The sequence below is a fragment of the Papio anubis genome, chromosome 2 (genome assembly GCF_008728515.1).
Source record: "Papio anubis isolate 15944 chromosome 2, Panubis1.0, whole genome shotgun sequence".
NCBI lineage: Eukaryota > Metazoa > Chordata > Mammalia > Primates > Cercopithecidae > Papio > Papio anubis.
The window spans coordinates 5,825,004-5,843,913 of record NC_044977.1 but is presented as its reverse complement, the minus strand read 5'-3'; the positions used below and the strand labels follow the sequence as shown (position 1 = coordinate 5,843,913).

Sequence of the window (18,910 nt, the reverse complement as noted above, 5' to 3'; positions counted from 1 at the left end):
CAACATGGTGAAACCCTATCTCTACGAAAAATCCAAAAAAAAAAAAAAATTAGCTGGGTGTGGTGACAGCCACCTGTAGTCCCAGCTACTCGGGAGGCTGAGGCAGGAGAATGGCGTGAACCTGGGAGGCAGAGCTTGCAGTGAACTGAGATCGGGCCACTGCACTCCAGCCTGGGCAACAGAGTGAGACTCCGTCTCAAAATAAATAAATAAATAAATAAATAAAAATAAAAGTTGGACAAAGAAGTGGAATCACAGAATACTATTCCCTCAATAGATGACATGGGAACAATTATTGTTGTTGTTATTCTTCTTCTTATCATTATTATTATTATTAGAGACAGAGTCTTCTTCTGTTGCCCAGGCTGGAGTGCAGTGGTGTGAACTCAGATCACTGCAAACTCCACCTCTTGGGTTCAAGCGATTCTCCTGCCTCAGCCTCCCACGTAGCTGGGATTACAGGTGCCTGTTATCATACCCGGCTCATTTTTGTATTTTTTTTAGTAGAGACGGGGTTTCACTATGTTGGCCAGGTTGCTCTCAAACTCCTGACCTCAGGTGATCTGCCCACCTTGGCCTCCCAAAGGGCTGGGATTGCAGGAGTGAGCCACCGCACCCAGTCAATTATTATTATTTTTCAATGGCCAAATATTCACCAGCAATAAACAGAAAAAAGTTAAAAAGGGTGAAAAACTTGACTAATTGACTAAATCTTGAAAACTGACTACCAAGGAAAGAAGCTAAACATTCAAAGTGTGCTACTGCTTGATCTTACTCATGATGCTGCCCACTTGAAATGTTCCTAGGAAAAAAGTTGCATCTGTAAAACACAACAGAGTTCATTGATATCCATTTTTCAGTTTTGGGGAAGCTGACTTATGGTATGCAAAGACAAGCATGGAAAAAGTTAAGAACAATCTTTTCCTAGATTTAAACACCTACATGCCCCTGCAGAAACTACCTCACTGAGAGAGGAGTATATTCCAGTGATTCGTGCTATTAGAGGAGTGAACCAAAGTTTATGGATATGGGATGTGCTTTTCATGGATAGAGAATCCAAGAAATGGTTAAAGAAAAACATTCTGAGTTATTTAACATTTTTTTTCTCCCTTGGAATGAGAGAGGAAGCAACAAACAAAATTCCTGAAACCGCACAGCAAAAGATCAAATAGAATACCAGAAAAGTTGAGATAAGGCAATTGATATCAAGCACAGTGTTTAATTTATAAACTCAGTAATAAAGAGAAATTTATCAGGAGGTGATGAATTTACCTGCAATTTACTTACATGCATGAAAAAAAAAATGGTTGGACTCATAGTATTCTATTTGCAGAAGCAATGTCTGCCAAATTCTTACAAAGTGTGACTCAAACATTTGCTAGTTGAATGGTGGTTGCCAAGGGCTGAGGAGTGGAGGAAATGGAGAGATGTTGATCAAAGGGCACACTTTCATTTTAAGGTGCATAAGCTATGTGGAATCTAATGTAACTATGGTTAATAATATTAGTTGGTATTTGATGAGAGCCAACTTTAAGTATCGTTACACACACACACAGGCACACACACACAGTAACTATGGTGACGGATGTGTTAATTTGAGTATAGTAATCAGTACACATTGTATACCAATATCAAATCAGTACCTTGGAAACCTTGAATATATACAATTTTTATTTGTCAATTAAACATTTTAAAATTAAAGAATGACAGCATCAAACAAAAGTGAGAAACTTGATAGTTATATTGCTGCTGAAATACAAACATGAAAGAACTTGAAGAATAAGAGTTCCATAATTATACTTGAAAATATCCCTCAGCGATAGAATCCGGCAAACTGAGAAAAAAAAATCAATGGAAATTAGATATAGAGAAACAGGATAAAAGGCTGACGTTGAGCACAAATTTGATTTTATTATAACAATAATAGTAAATTACTGAAAGAATAGAAAGTAAATGGTATAACCGAAGTAAGTGAAATGTGCTATAACCTACCAAGGTTAGGAGGTGGGAGAAGAGGAGGCAGGAGGAAGTTTGAGAATATATAATCTCTTTATCACAGGGAACTCCATATTGCATAAATTGAAGTACCTGTTTGAAATAATATAAATATTGTGTCTCAGTTTTATGATGGTTTTCCTATTTTCCTTACCACAAAGGGATTTAATACAAGCTAACATTAACATCTTAATGTGACAGAAAATGTATCAAAAATTATTTGATATTTAGAATTCTCTTTAGTATGATTTCACTTTTTTGCCATATAATTTAGCTAAAATTAAATTAAATCTTTAAAGTGCTTTGTTTTTCTCATGTCTGTGCATTTGTCAAACAAAATTGATTTGCAGGATTGTCTGAACCCTGAATGTTGACATGTAGTACTTTTCTAAGTCAGTATATTTGCTCATACTTATGTTATTGAACTGCTACAATAACAAAATTCATGTAAAAAACTAATTGGTGGATGTATTTGTGCAGAGTTAAGACTTGCTTTTTAACATAATATATCCATATTGATTTTCTTTTTCTAAGGTCAAGGTTTCTCAGGTGATTACAGTGAATATTTCGGACTACAAGTAGATGAAGATGCCTTGACTTACCTCATGTTGGCAAATCATTTGGTTCACACGCTGTATCCAGATTCTATAACAATAGCTGAGGTAAAGCCATCGTGAAGTCTTACCTTCTGACCCCCTTTAATAGAGAGCATGCTGTCAGCATACAGTATTTGACTAGTCAATCTCGTGTTGTCAATAATTGCATAAATGAAATTCTACCCTGTGTATAGTGCAGCTCTCTTGTATGGGTGGCACATTATTTAGAATTCACTGTTTCCCTATTAGAAGATAATGTATACTAATTACTTGTCACCATTCTATTGTGAAAAAAGAAAATGCCAGTGGTTAGAAAGTTAAATGTCCTAATCAGTGGACAGGCCCTTCCGCTATGAGACCTTCAGCAGAGAAAAGAATTGAATATTAATGTGTGTCTGTCCATTTATTATTTTTTTTTCTTTCTTGGCTCAATCATTAGCCACAGGATGGATCGCTGCCTGCAAGCTTCTCTGAAGCCTTTCTTGTTCTGATGCGATTACCTTTCTTGTTTATGTTATTGCTCTCAGATTGCCAAATGTTCACTGGTTATTCATGATTCTTGAAGGTTCATGATTAACTGTCCCAAAGCTGCACTGTAATGATATAATTCTGTATATGCATAATTGACAATTCCCCTCTTGGTGATAAATGTGATAAATTAAGAAGTTTGTTAAATGCTTATGCTAATTTAGATTTAGTGCTAAAATCCCTCTGGTTTTCTAAGTTCTCTAAGTAGGAATTATTATTAAAATTGAATTTAGTGTGTTAAAACTGTTCTATACAAAGTATAGTGGTTGGCATATAAAAATAGTACGACTACTGTCAAAAAGAGTTAGAATTAAGGTGTGTTTTTACATTGTTGGCGTTTAGTTTATTGGCATGAAATGGAATAGTCTCCTTCCTGTAGTATTTATTTTTTGTATAGACTGTTTTTATACCCACTGTTTCTCAAAATCAGAAATCTCTAATTTTATAAATGGTATGATTTCATTGCTTGAATAGAGGAGAATAATTTTATTCCCTTCAGACACTTTACTTTCTAAGTATTTTCTGGGAATAGAGCAGGAGCCCTAAATTCCTGAAATTGGTTCTTATGTACAATTCAAAAACAACAACCTATCATACAATTTAGACACCCAGTATTATTTCACAGTCATGACCTACGTACATTTGATCATAGCACATCTTACTAATACTTGTGCTAATTCTTTTTGTGCTGAGTATCTTTAACATCATTCAGAGTGTATTTTAAACTTTTGTCTTCTGTATATTTGAATTTTATTTGTCAAACATCAAAAATTTAATTAGTTTGTCAGTGATATTTATGGCAATCCAAAGAGATATTACAAATGACAAATTATAATTAATTACAATTAATGACAGCACAAATCAAAAGTGGGTACTGAAGGAAAAGAAGCAATGATTTAATACATGAAAGTTAAAATTGTTACACTGATCTTTCCATTCATTTCAAGTAAAATAGTCTCATCATCTAGGGAGCTCTGGTCTGATTATCAGTGTTTCTACCAATGAAACTGAGACTTTAGCCTACTTTATATTACTTGGTTTTAGATTTTTTAAAAAACAAGATGTACTTTCAATTTATTCTACTTAAATTGAAAACTACTTCAATTTCAGTACATCACTTTTCTGTCTAGTGGGAGTCTCTTCCAAATGTAGAATTGATCCCCATGAACTTTTTTTTTTAAGAAAAGGAATGTGTTTGAATGGATAAGCAATATACATTTATTTAAATTCCTTTAGTAGAAATATGAATTTATTTATAATGACAATAACAAAAAATTGAATTTCTTTTTGTATTTTGCTCAATGTATCTACCATTTTACATTATTATATTTGCTATATTAAAACATTTTTGATTGATGTATCTTTCCCTCTGGAATGGTTATAAGTGCTCTTTATATAGTAAAAAATTAGAACTATTTTAATTTCATCCCAAACACAGAATCATTTTCATATGCCATATGAGTAGGCATCAATTGTTTTATATTTAGAGTATGTTTATTTTGATGATCTTTATGATTTACCTTTTTTTCTTAAAAATTTTAAAAGAACAGTCACTAACTTTCCACTTTCAAAAGGAGGGCCAAAATAATTCATATGCATTAATGAGGCAGCTTTCTAGAAATCAGATTTAGGAGTCAAGACTATATGATTGTTACTGAATCACCAGGGGTTCAGTCTAGGTCCTGCTGCTTGCTGCACAGAAAGCCAATCACTGAGACAGTGATTATCGCCGGAGAAGACTTTGATCAGTCTCAAATCCACCTCTCTGACCAACTAAAATTAGAGGTTTATATAGTAAGAAATAAATGTAACAATGTGTAAGAAAACAGAACTAGAGAGGGGTAAGGAAGCAATCATGAGGAATGACTGGTCTGGCATCTCATTGCATGCCATGATTTGGTGAACTTCAGTTCTTTCATACATTTTTTTGAGAACCTTGAGGGACAAATATAGGTTTCAAGCTTTTCAAAAGGATTAATTTCTACGTTTATCCAAAAAAATCTATCTATGGGATGATTAGGTTTCATGATGACCATATGTTTTTCTTAGCAGATTCTATTTCCTAAAACTACATTGAGACTGGATATAGAACATGCCTTAATATTTTCTTGAGAAAATTTATCTTGATCTTTAATACCAGCCCATCACCAGTCATTCTTGACAGTTTGGTCTTTGGAAACTCTTTTTCAGAAGGCATTGTGTCTGTAATTCTAGTTCCTAATATGGAACCTGATATTTAATACATATTCATCCAATCCTGTCTGTAGAAATGTGACTTATATTTTGATAAATAGAATGGTTGAAATGGCTTCTTTTCTACTGATCATCTTTTTTCTACTTTATAAACCATAAAGAGCTATGCAGAAATAAGATATTACCGACAAACAATTTCTTATGGATGTGTTCTACCGTATAGTATATTTACTTACACTTTCCTTCCATAAGAAAAAAAAAAAAGAGGCATTTAACCTGAGTCTCAGAGAGCTTATGGTATCTGATAGTCTTTTACAGGAAGTGAGGGTCATAATCTACGGAAGACTTTGGGCATTGACAGATACAGAAAAGCTTGTAACAAGTACATTCAAGGGTGAATATTTCAAAGTGGCCGAAGTACTTAGTAATTAAAATGAAATAGTAGGAAATAATGGTGGAAAGATGTCTTTCCTTTCACTTTCTGCGCACTTTAGTTAATGATCACAACTACATCACGTTGTCATTTCATAATTATAAGTATGTTTATGTGTATGTAGGTCCTAGTTTATTAATCTATGAAAGTCAGATATTATGTCTTATCTTTTAATCCTTCAGAGCACCTCACTCATTCACTCAACAGATACTTACTGAATAACCTGCTTGTGCCAAGTATTATTAAACTATTCTAGATTCTTGGGGTATATCAGTGAACAACAACTATAAACTCTTGACCTCGTGGATCTTACACTGTAACAGGGAGTAGGGGAGTAGCTAATTGGATAGTAAATCATATAGTAAATGCTTAATGTGTAATTGTTGAATTGAATCTGAAGCTAAGGAATTTGAACTTTCAGTTGTTGGATATTGAAATCTATTGAAGGGCAGACTGTCTCATAAGATATGAATTTGGTAACAGTTAGTATAAAGAGAAGGTAGAGATGGGGAATGCATTTGAATATGGTCTAGGCAAGCAGTAATGAAGATTACATAAGATTGTGGCTGTGGTAATGGACCAAAGGAAAGTAACTTATTTGAAAGATATTGTGGAATTAGAATTGATAATACTTAGCGCATATTTTCCTAATGTTGTCTTAATACTATCTTTTGTTACATCTGGGTCCCTGTACCAATCTTTGAAACCCATTTTTAGATTAATTTTATTTGATTAATTATTGGATTACTAATTGTCTAGAGTAGAAAGGACCCTCTGTCAGAAAGCCTGATACCTGAATCTGGCTCTACATTAAGAATCCTCTATCTCGACTGGGCGTGGTGGCTCATGCCTGTTGTCCCAGCACTTTGGGAGGCCAAGATGGGTGGATCATTTGAGGTCAGGAGTTCAAGACCACCCTGGCCAACGTGATGAAACCCCATCTCTACCAAAAATATAAAAAATATTAGCTGGGAGTGGCGGTGCGCCTGTAATCCCAGCCGTTCGGGAGGCTGAGGCAGGAGAATCGCTTGAACTTGGGAGGCAGAGGTTGCAGTGAGCTCATATGATGCCACTGTATACCAGCCTGGCAACAAGAGTGAAACTCTGTCTCAAAAAAAAAAAAGGATTCTCTATCTTGAGAGATCCCTTCACCTCAATAAGCCTCCGTTTCTATATCTGCTAAATGAAGATAATCCCTACCTAATCTCAAAGACCCTTTCTAAGTGCAACCTACTTTAGTAAAAGCTGCTGCACTGTTTCACTGTTAATGTACTAACTCTACATTCCATTTCATCAAAAGTTAGTGTTCACAAAAATACACTCCCTATCAGGGCTATGTACAGAAAGAACAACTATAACAGATTTACGCCACATGTATTGTTGTGCTTGGTGAAAGCAACAAAACTAATAAATGTTCTACAGTAGTTCAAAAATAAGAAACTATGTTTTAGCAATAATAGTTTTACTCTTTTGTGTTCTCTAGGTGATACTAAAGAAAAGAAACAAATAGCTTCATGAGATCAAAGTTTGCCTGGAGTGAAAACATTAAGCAAAAATCTTTCTGGGAAATGAGATATGCTATCACAGTTTTATCGACTTTTACGTTACCAAAGCAGCCCCAAAATATATGCCCCTATTGTTGTTTTCATTTATTGACCCGGGCTTTACTGTCAGAATATTTACTAAAAGTTTGATCATTATGAACTGACATTCTTTGTTTTAGGATGTATCAGGAATGCCGGCTCTGTGCTCTCCAATTTCCCAGGGAGGGGGTGGTTTCGACTATCGACTAGCCATGGCAATTCCAGATAAGTGGATTCAGGTAAGAGTCTGTGTAAATATTTTTTGTTTCTGCGAATACTATGTTGCTTCATTTATCTTTATTTCTTAGTTGTGATCATTAGTTACAGATATTATAATTGAAGTATTAAATTCTTTCATTAGTCTGTCGATTCTTATGCTATTTAATAAGGTGCTTCTCAAAATGTTAAAAGTTCTGATTCAAAGTATTCATACTTATTCAGGCAAAGGGAAAATATGATTAATATAATGTTAGCTGCATAAATGGAATTTTGCATTATCAATGCAATTATATGAAACTTCAGTGCTCTATATTTAATACACATTAGACTTCATTAAAGCATTCATTTATGCCTACAGATCATGCATTAATGTAAAAGCTACTCCTTAATTCCCAGTACTTGCTTAATAGTATGGTTTTTCCTCGACAGATTTGGATTGGGTTCATCCATTCCTTTATTCAGCATTAAAAAGTCTTTACCATGTGTCAGACACTAGGAATGAATACATGGTACTTTGCACATCATTTATCAATAAACTTTTATTAAATTTAATGACAGTTCAAGTAGTTTGGGTTTTTTTTTTCATTTAATGTTTGCCTAAAGGACTAAAGTCATTATGTAGACTTAGGTTTGATACAGAACATTTCTTAGCAGCCATGTCGACATTCATGGGCTGAATATGTATAAGGAGTCAGATTGTGTATAAATAATCATAGCTTTCTGATGAGCCCTTTACTTCAGACATGAACTGGTGCCATGAGACCACAGTTGTAGAAGGGCTTAATTTTGTGTAGAAAAACCATAGAGCCTACTCTTAAGGAAGTGGTTACTATAATCATTTCTTAGCTGTCTTTCCTGTCTCCCCAGGCAATTTGTGCAATGCATAGCTGTGACATTAAACTTTGACCAACGTAACTTCTGCTCCTACATTTATAATGATTCCTTAAACATTATCAGATCCAAAAGCAAATATTTTATAAAGATTTTTACTTAGAAAACATACAAACAAACAAAGGAGTATTCTTCTTTCATACATGGGAAGGTAGCCTTGTATTTGTTACTTTAAAAAAAAATGCTGTGGTCTTCCAGTTTCTCACCTTGGTATAAGGTTCCTTGTCGGCCCCATCTCTTACTATTTCTAGTTTTTTTCATGTAGATTTTTTTTCCTCACAAGTGACAAATCTTACTTTTTAACCTCCTGCTAAAAGCCTTAATCATTCTTTGTTCACATTCAATAATCTTTTAAGGTGTACATCAACCTAGAATTATTTTTCAGTCAGTAATAGCACAAAGTGAGATATTTTCTCTCTCAGTATTCATGGCAGCTTAAAAAATGGAAATTTAACCTAGTAAACATTTTATTATGTTGTATGCTGAAGGTAATATATTAGGCAATGTATCATACTTACTAATCATACATGATAAACTCTAAGAATCATAGTTATCAAATAGAAAAATATTTTATCCTAAATTTAGGATATGACCATCCTGTTTTAGATTGTAAGTTCTGTAAAAGCAGTTATCATCTTCTATTTTATGTAATTATTTAAAATTCTTATTGTATCACCAAATTGGGTCCCCACTTAGTTAATAAAACTAAAGTTAAAATAGTATTACAACAAAACCCTTAGACACAGTGATTTTCCTCTACTTTTATAAGTGGTGCATTTAAAAACAATTCAATAAGTGGCTCCCATTTTCCTTACATGTCAATAAAACACTCAAGAGTTATTAAATCAGATGACAACTGTACTCAGAATGTATATGGCCTGCGATGTTGTCTACCCATACAGTGTGAGTTAGATTAGAATGCTAGATTTTATTCATGTTTTTGTAGTTCAAAAGCAAATTATGGATCATTTCCTAGTTGTATTATTTCAAAATCATTAGTTTCAAATATCATTCTTAGTTTAATCAATTACTGAACAAATATTTGACTATCTAAATTATGCCAAATTTGTTGTATTTCCTTTCATTTTATTTGATCATTTTTGAGGTGTTTGTGTTAAGGTGATGTATGTGTCTAGTGAACTCATTCATTGATCTGTTAATTCCACCAAATATTTACTGAGCACCTAAGATAAATATAGCTTCTTAATTAAACTTTTTTGAGATATTAGGATAATTGTAGATTCACATGTGGTTGTAAGAAATAATACAGTGAGATCTGGTATGCTCATTCATCAATTTTCCCCAGTCGTAACTTCTTGCAAAGCCATAGAATGATATTTTAACCAAGATACTCACATTGATATACTCAAGGTGAAAAACACATTCTTTGCCACAAGATTCTCTCATGTTGCCTTTAGAGTAACACCTACTTATTTTCATCTTGCCTGCCTCTAATAACGCCTTAACCCCTGGCAACCACTAATGTGATCTCCATTCCTATAATTTCATCATTTCAAAAATATTATATAAATGGAATCATGCAGTTTGTGACCTTTCTGGATTGGCATTTTCAGTTAGCAAAATTTTCTCGAGATTATCCAAGAAAACCTCCAATGTTGTTACATCCAGCATTCTTGTCGCATGTATCAGCAGCATGTTCAACAGCCCTGAATAGGATTCCAAGGCAGGGGTATACCACGGTTTAACCATTCACCCATTGAAAAACCTCCAGGTTGCTTCCAGCTTATGGCTATTATGAATAAAGTTAGTGTATGCATGTATGTACTCATTTTTTATCAACATAAGTTTTCATAACCATGAGATAAATGCTCAAACACTACAATTACTGAACCATATAGTAATTCCCTGTTTAATTTTTTAAGAAACTGCTAAACTGTTTTCCAAAGTAGCTGTAACATTTTACATTCAGACTGGTGATGTTTGAGAGACCTGCCTCTACACAGCCTCACCAGCATTTGGTGTTGTCACTGTGTTTTATTTTAGCTATTATAATCAGCGTAGAGCGATATCTCATTGTGGTTTCATTATTTTTTGAATGATTTATAATGCTGGATACCAAGCATGTGCTTATTTGCCTCCTGCATGTCCTGTTTGGTGAGGTCTCTGTTCATGTCCTTTAACCATTTCCTGACTTCATTGTTTCTTTACCGTTGAATTTTGAGAGTTATTTATATAGTTTAGACTCAACTCCTTTGTCAGATGTATGGTTGACAAATTTTTTCTCCTAGTCGGAAGCTTGTTCTTTCACCCTTTTCATATTGGCTTTCACAGAGCAACTGTTCAAACATTTTGATGAAGGCAGTTTATCATTTTTTCCCTTATGTAGGTCTCTCTTTTGGTATCAAGTTTAAGAACTTTGTACCCTACAACTTAAAGTATAATAATAATAAATAAATTAAAAAAAAATAAAAAAAAAGAACTTTGACTCTCTTATGGTTTTTACTAAATGTTTTATAGTTTTTATTTTTTGTATTTAAGTCTATGATCCATTTTGAGTTAAGTTCTGTGCAATATATATGGCGTAGCTCAAGGTTCTTTATCTTTCTCTTTTTACCCATGGGTATCCAACTCTTTCAGCATCATTTGTTGAAACATCTGCCCTCCTTCCATTGAATTGCTTTTGCCTTTTTGTCAAAAATAAGTCTGGCACATTTGTGTAGGTCTATACATTCGTTTCCTATTGTTCCTATATCCAATTTACCGCAAACTTAGTGGCTTAAACAGCACAAATTCACAACGGTTCTATGTGTTACAAAAATGAAATGGGTTTTACTTCTGGAGGCTCTAAGGGAGAAGCCATTTCCTTGCCTTGTCTCACTTCTAAAAGCTGCATATGTTCCTTGGCTCATGGGACCTTCCTCTCTCTTCAAAGCAGCAGTATACCATCCTCAAATCTCTCTCTTATTTTGACCCTCATGCCTACTTTTTAGACAGATTCTTGTGGATTAGGCTGCAAACATTTATGGATGGTTGCTCTTCTGCCTTCCACGTTCTGCCCTCTGGTGCCCAGAGATTTGCACTGCAATTATGAGAACTGCTTATGTTCTCATAATTGTATGAGTGTGTTGCATTAAAGAAGGAGAGTAAATGTAGGACATAATGCTGAGGAACATTAGCCTTTATAGGACAAACAGAGGAAGAGAATTTACAGTATGTCAGGAGTGGCAGAAAAAAACAAAACAGTATAAAACCATAGTTTCATAGAGAAGTTCATGGGCAGGAGATAGGACAGTGTCAATATGTATAGCAAGTACCTACTTCAGAGAGAGCAATTACTAACTTAAGCTTAGACCACAAGCTTAACCTCAGCAAGTTCAGTTGCATAAAAGTGTAGTGTTAGAGGGACAGAGCCAGACTGAAGACTGAATAGAAATTGAAATGCAGACACAAAATGTGTGGTCTGTTAAGAGGGTAGTTATTTCATGATAATTAGCTTTAAATTTTGAAACACTTCTTGTTTTATCATTTTGTAAAAATGAAGTGAAACCCTCTTTTTACTAATATTTTTCATATAAACAAAAAAATGTAACAAGTGTATCTCTACCATGTGCAAGTTATAGAAAGTCGTGCCATGCAATAACACATTACTGTGGGCATTAATCAAGAGGTAGCAGTTATTACAGAAAAAAAGTTGCAAAGATCCTAAAGTATAATGATTAAACTGTCTGGACAAAAGTGCGTGCGCGCGCGCGCACACACACACACACACTCACTCTACACCACTGTCATTTGGACATTCTGTATAAAAGCTGTGATTTCAGTAAAAGTTTAAACAGTGATAACTTTGCTATATGGGTGGGCTAATATGTGTATATCAAATACACTGATATAATGCATCCCTTCGGATTGGGATTTAAAATAAGAAAAGTAATGGTTTACTCAGAAGCTTATTTTTCTCTCTTTTGTCTAGCTACTTAAAGAGTTTAAAGATGAAGACTGGAATATGGGCGACATCGTATATACTCTCACAAACAGGCGCTACCTTGAAAAGTGCATTGCTTATGCGGAGAGCCATGATCAGGTAAATGAATATGTGCATAAATTCATTTCTTTCTTTCTCTCTCTCTCGCTTCCTCCTTCCCTCTCCTTAATAACATTTAAATAGAAACATACCAAAATATAAACCTCTGTAGTTACTATAATGTATGTGTGTGTGTATATCAATATGTATCTTTACAGGACAACTAGGTATATTGGAAAAAATGTTAAATTTGTAGATGGAGAAACGCCAGTTTCAAAACGCAGTGGTATGTTTGTCCTGCCAAACTATAATTAATAGATTATACATTGTAGTTGCAAGTATTATATGTTTTCCCTTGTCATGATGAAGAGTATTGGTGCTGGACCAGGGTTATTTTAGTTTCCATCTTAGGCTGCCATCTAGAGGTATTATTTTATGCTTTTGACATGCATTCTTCATTTTCTCCCCTCAATCACTGAAGTCTCCTGCTAATTGACCTCCCTGACCCCTGTTCCTTCCAGCCTTAGTCTGTCTTCTCGAATACAGCCTAAGATATTTTCCAAAGAGGAAAGTTCATCTTGTCAACCCACATATATTGGTCAAAGCCTGTAATTCAAAGCCATTCCTATTTTGGCCCAAGCCGAAGTTTCCAGCCTCATTCTCTGCCCAACTCTCCAAGCCTCCTGTTCTTCAATACTTTGAAATCCCCACCCATGCCAAATAGGTCAGCTTTTTCCAATCTTGTGCTTTTCCCCCTCACATCTGCATCTGGGAAGTTCCTACTCAGACCTAATTGCCTGGCTCTGACATCACATTCTATATGAAGCTTTCCTTGGGTCATCTAGGGAAAAATTAGTTGTCCCATCCTCCAAGTTTCCGTGATGTTTTAGGAACAGAATTTTTTTTCATTGTCTTTCTATTTCCAGCCTTTAGCACTGTGACCGATGCTAGTAATCACTTAATACATATTTTTTAAATGGAGAAGAAAGACCACTTATTCAAAGTCATATTCATCCTCATACACATCAACATAAAATTTACTTTTTGTAGATTAAAATGTAGACAATAAAATGAAGTTACTTAAAGTATCTTTATTAAAAACTTGAAACTAAGTTTCTCTATCATTTTGGCCATTTAATGCAAACATTATTTTGTAAGGTGTCTCCTGTAATTGTTAAGAAAGTGTAAGTAGAGCAGGGGTTGGCTAACCAAGGCCTATGGGCCAAGTCTTACCTGCTGCCTGTTTTTGTAAATAAGGTTACTGGGAACACAGCCATGCTCATTTGTTTACATATTCTCCTTTGTGTCAAAATGATGCATTTGAGTAGTTGAGACAGAGAAAGTGGCCCACCTGTAGAGAAACTTGATGACCTCTGAAGTAAACACATGTTAAATTTTGCATCTTCCAAATTGGGGCTTTGCTTTCTTATCAACTTAAATTTATAGTATCCTTGTCCATAGAGCAGATAAGATAAATACTTATCTAAAAAAGAAGAACCCAATTTAGAAAAGAATAATATTAGTTTAATAGGTGAGTGGTGGGGGTGGGGCGGGAGAAACTCACCAAATACACAACAATTTGAAAATTACAATATATGCATAGATTATAGCTTTGTATTGCAGACTCCTCGAAGTTGCAGCACAGAGTGAATTCCCAGCATATGTTTATTTTGTATGAATGAAAGTAAACAAGTGAGTGGCATGAACAAATGGAAGATGAAACAGATTTCTTACATAACTTTCTACCTAATCTGTAAAGAAACAAATTTACCAAGAATTATTTCATACTTTAAAAATTCAGGTAATCCTGTCTCATATTTTCAGGAATTCTCAGGATATCAGAAATAATGCAAGTTGCCTAGTTCTTTCTAAAAGCAAATGTACTTTGATTCTTAAGCCAGATAAAAAATATAAATGTATATGAATACATAAAAATGAATAAATAAACATATAATTTATAGTAAAAATGTTTGTGGATGTTATTTTAAACTTTTTAGATAAATCCTTAACAATTAAATTTGTAAACTTAATTTCACCAGTATCTCAACAGGATTTTTACTTAACTTAGTTTCACCAGTATCTCAACAGGATTTTATAAGAGGGCAACTTGATATGAGAATAAGCTTTATCTATGAATCTGATCAAAAGTTATTAAAATAATTTTATAATAGAATCAGAGATTATAGAAATAAATAGTTACAGCTAAAAACATAATTAAAGAATTCAAAACAAGTAGGAATGTGAAGTGTTTACGGGCGGATCACGAGGTCAGGAGATCAAAACCATCCCAACATGGGCTAACATGGTGAAACCCCGTCTCCACTAAAAAATACAAAAAACTAGCCGGGCGAGGTGGCGGGCGCCTGTAGTCCCAGCTACTGGGGAGGCTGAGGCAGGAGAATGGCGTGAACCCGGGAGGCGGAGCTTGCAGTGAGCTGAGATCCGGCCACTGCACTCCAGCCTGGGCGACAGAGCGAGACTCCGTCTCAAAAAAAAAAAGAAGTAGTGATACAAATCTTACAACAATTTTTAAAGAAAAGTAATTTTAATTAAAGTAGGTTAAAGATAGAAAAGATTGTAAACAAAAATGTTTTCTAGAAAATGAAAAGAATTGTAATAGGGTACTGAGATTATGGGTTAATTTCTATTACATATTTTACTCTCTGTTATTTATTGTTTTGTCCATCATGAACACTGCATTAGATGTTTTTAACTGTAAGTAATTCAGATTTTTAGGAGGTCTCTCTTCTGTTACTCAGGGCATTTCTGAGTTACCTGCCCCAGTTAATAATTATTATGTTTGCAGGTAAAACAAACTAAATTTAGATTAAATGGCAAATAAAATGAGAAAGCAAATTTATGCTTAAATAAAAGTTCTCAACTTATTTTCTCTGCTGAGGGCAGGAAGGCACTATTATGATATAGTTACACACATATAATATTACATTACTCATATATATGAGCAAAATAATATATATACATTATATATATCAATGTTTTTCAGAAACTTCTTTCAAAGCAAATAAAATCATTATATACAAATTGTTTAAAAAATCTATTTAATATTCTCAACATTATAATAAATGTTTCAGAAAATGTGAGATGTCAGCTCAAACATAACAGATATTCAGGTACCTTATCATGAATCTTTCACCAACCTATTTTAAAAATAAAAATCAGTCCTGAAAACAATTGTGTTGATTTCTAACATATTTTACCAGCTTACCTTGCGCCTAGAAAATCACCAGTGGAAAATACCTGAAATTAATATTAACCTACACTCTTCTTCTACAATGTTTCCTATCATTCGTAACCATGTGTTGTTCTATTGTAAATCACAACTACTTAGCGCTTTTTTTTTTCTTTTTTTTTTTTTCATTTATTGCCATTACTTTTATTTCTATAGGCACTGGTTGGGGATAAGACGGTGGCATTTTGGTTGATGGATGCGGAAATGTATACAAACATGAGTGTCCTGAGTCCTTTTACTCCAGTTATTGATCGTGGAATACAGCTTCATAAAATGATTCGACTCATTACTCATGGGCTTGGTGGAGAAGGCTATCTCAATTTCATGGGTAAGTGTGAGTTAAACACATATCCAATTTGTGTTTAAAATGTTAACTTATAATGAGATAAATCATGTAGAATATTTTGATTTGGCTTTTCAGATTTAGAATATAAAATTACAACTATTTATTTCATATACTATCATGTGTAAATTGCAAAAATAAAATTAAAGCACGATAAGGTTATTGTTATATTAATATATGATACAAAAGTATAGTCTAAAAGCTGATATTTAATTGAATATTGCTGTCAAGTGGGCTTACCTATTTTTAACATCCAGAATTATTATTCTGAATTTAATCATTCTGAGTTAATGTTATTAGTATAATATTTGCACATTAAATCTAAGAAATATATAATTATTATATTATAGTATAGTAAGCTAGTATTATTGGTAATCTTTGAGATAATTTTATACCAGTATACTTGTGTTATAAATGTGTAAACTTAGGTTCAGAGATATTGTGATGGACAAAAAAATTTATTTTTTTAAATAGAAAAATACAAATACTGAAAGGTCATTTTTGTCTGAAAGCTCTTGAAATAAAATATAAAAATTGTTCTGTTTGGTGAACAGCAGACATTGAAACATTCGAGTTTTAGGAAAGTTTTACAGCTTTTAGACTAGAGAAAGACACAAAGACTGGGGAATACATACGAAAGGCTGATTTATTTTTCTACAGTAGAAGACTCAGGGTGGGTAGTGCCTCACACCTTTAATCTGAGTCCTTTGGGAGGCTGAGGGAGGAGGATGGTTTGAGGCAAAGAGTTAGAGAACAACGTGGGCAATATGGAAAAGCCCCATCTCTACCAAAGGAGAAAAAAAGAAAATGAGCTGGGTGTGGTGATACGTGCCTGTACCCGAGCTAATCAGGAGGCTGAGGCAGAGTGATTGTTTGAGTCCAGGACTTTGAGGTAGTAGTAAACTATAATCATGCCCCTGCACTCCAGCTAAGGTGATAAAGCAAGACCCTATCTCTAATTTTAAAAAAGCCCTGGATCTTTGAGTTATTCACTTCTACTTGGAAATTTTTGTAAGAAATCTCAGATTGAACTTTTAAAAGCCTTTATTGTTTACTAACTGGAGGTTAGGAAGCCAACCCCAAAAAAGCAGACACAGATTTCACCTGTACTACCTGTACCTTTGGGTGTATCCGCTATTCTCAGGGTCACCGAAATTTGTTAACATCCGTAGCCTTCCAGGAAATGACCTTCCTGACTTGTGAGACTGCATCGCATCAGCCAGGTATCAGGTCAAGTTTCCTGGATGAACTTTGCAGTGACTGGTTCCATAAATAAAGTCAGCCTTGGTTCCTTAAAAGCAGTGGTTCTACCTGACTCAGTATGCATCGTTCTCCAATGTGGGCACCTTCATAAGGCCTTAGTTATGCAACTCATTTGTTTAACTATATCCTGATGAATAAGTAGACTCTATGAACCTATGCAAATAACCATGTCACCATGTAAAGTAAGGAAACTGAGGACCTAGTGAGATATTTTAAATGCTTTATTTCATTTACAAAAGTACAAAATTACTGCAACCTACAGAAGGAAATCCTTATATATCTGTAAACTAAAACAATTTTTCAAAGAACCAAAATAAAATGGACACCTAGTTCACACAGGCATTAATCCTTGTAGCCCACTACATATGAAAATATAGAAATCCTGACTCAGTCTTTCGCTCTAGTCTGGAAGCTATGTAAGTGACATCAACTCAGATGCCTCTACCAGAGTCTAGAATTTATCAGGAAGTACCTAATAGATTCCTTTTCCTGATGCTGTCCTTTGTTGAAGATATCAGATCTGGCCTGTGGTGCAAAGCAGAGTCTCCAAGCAAGCACCAGATTAAAACCAAGCTATCTGCACATGACAGAGATTTAATAGTCATGGCCAGTGTAAAATTGGTAACTTGTCAATGAAGAAAGGCCTAATGGTATTTTATAATGTGACCTATTTTCTTGATTTTTGGGTAGTGTCTTACCTAGGATAAAGCATGTTCTGGAGAGCTAGGACACTGACAAATCTACAGAAACTTTATAAAATTTCAGAAATATTTATATTAATATCACTTTAAACTGTATCTTTTCAACTGAGGGCAGGCTGAGCATCTATTCAGTGTTAGACACTCTTCTCATGGAACTTTCAATAGTAACAAAATATAACAAATATAGCTATTTCTACTATATCTTTCTATGTTTGTAAATTAACCATACTTATTATATCAAATATGATTTTGAGATTATACTTTTGTATAATCTTTTAATCTTTTGTCATTGAAGCAAATACCTTCTAATATGTTCACTTCCATTATAGCAACTTAAATCTTTTTTCTTAGTATCTTACCTAAATACAGTGTTTCTCTACTAACTTTGAAATCAATAATCTTCTAATGGATAAATAATTTCTAATTACTGGTGGTGTTTTATGAAATTCAATATGTCCTCATGAGCTGTCACGATTTTAAATATATTTTTCCTTTTCTGATCATGGTCTGCTTAAAAAGCCTTCTGTGACTCTTATGCTCTCCACTTGACCTGTGAGCCTCAGAAAGCTCCCTCATGGGTCTCCCCCTTCATCACTCTGCTGTAGCTATGGAGCTGCCTTTCCATTCATTGAATGGACAAACCTTCTTCCACTCTGCACTCTATACGTTTTGCTGATCCCCTACCTGGAATCATCCCACTCAAACACTCCCTGCCATACCTGACCAAATCCTTTATTTTCAAGTGTCATTTCCTGAGGGCGTCTTCCGTAAAGCCTCAAACTAGTTTCATGTTCCCTACATACATGTTTATACAGTATCTCCTTACCTTTCATGGTTTTTAAGAAAATTATACTTGGAAAACCATTAAATACATGACTTTTTAAGTATATTTAATACCCAGTGAAAACAGTTGTTATTTGTGTTTTATTTACA

At 34.1% G+C, this 18,910-nt stretch overlaps 1 protein-coding gene across 5 annotated transcripts in view; it reads left to right on the top strand.

The window, feature by feature from the left end:
• Positions 1 to 18,910, top strand: part of GBE1 (1,4-alpha-glucan branching enzyme 1) — a 266,685-nt gene that overhangs the window by 164,403 nt on the left and 83,372 nt on the right. For all 5 annotated transcript variants that reach the window (XM_009198200.4, XM_021933937.2, XM_003893800.4 and 2 more), the window contains 4 exons: positions 2,530 to 2,657; positions 7,469 to 7,567; positions 12,370 to 12,480; positions 15,827 to 15,998. In XM_009198200.4, the coding sequence (XP_009196464.2) occupies positions 2,530 to 2,657; positions 7,469 to 7,567; positions 12,370 to 12,480; positions 15,827 to 15,998 (510 nt within the window). The remainder of the gene's footprint in view (positions 1 to 2,529; positions 2,658 to 7,468; positions 7,568 to 12,369; positions 12,481 to 15,826; positions 15,999 to 18,910) is intronic.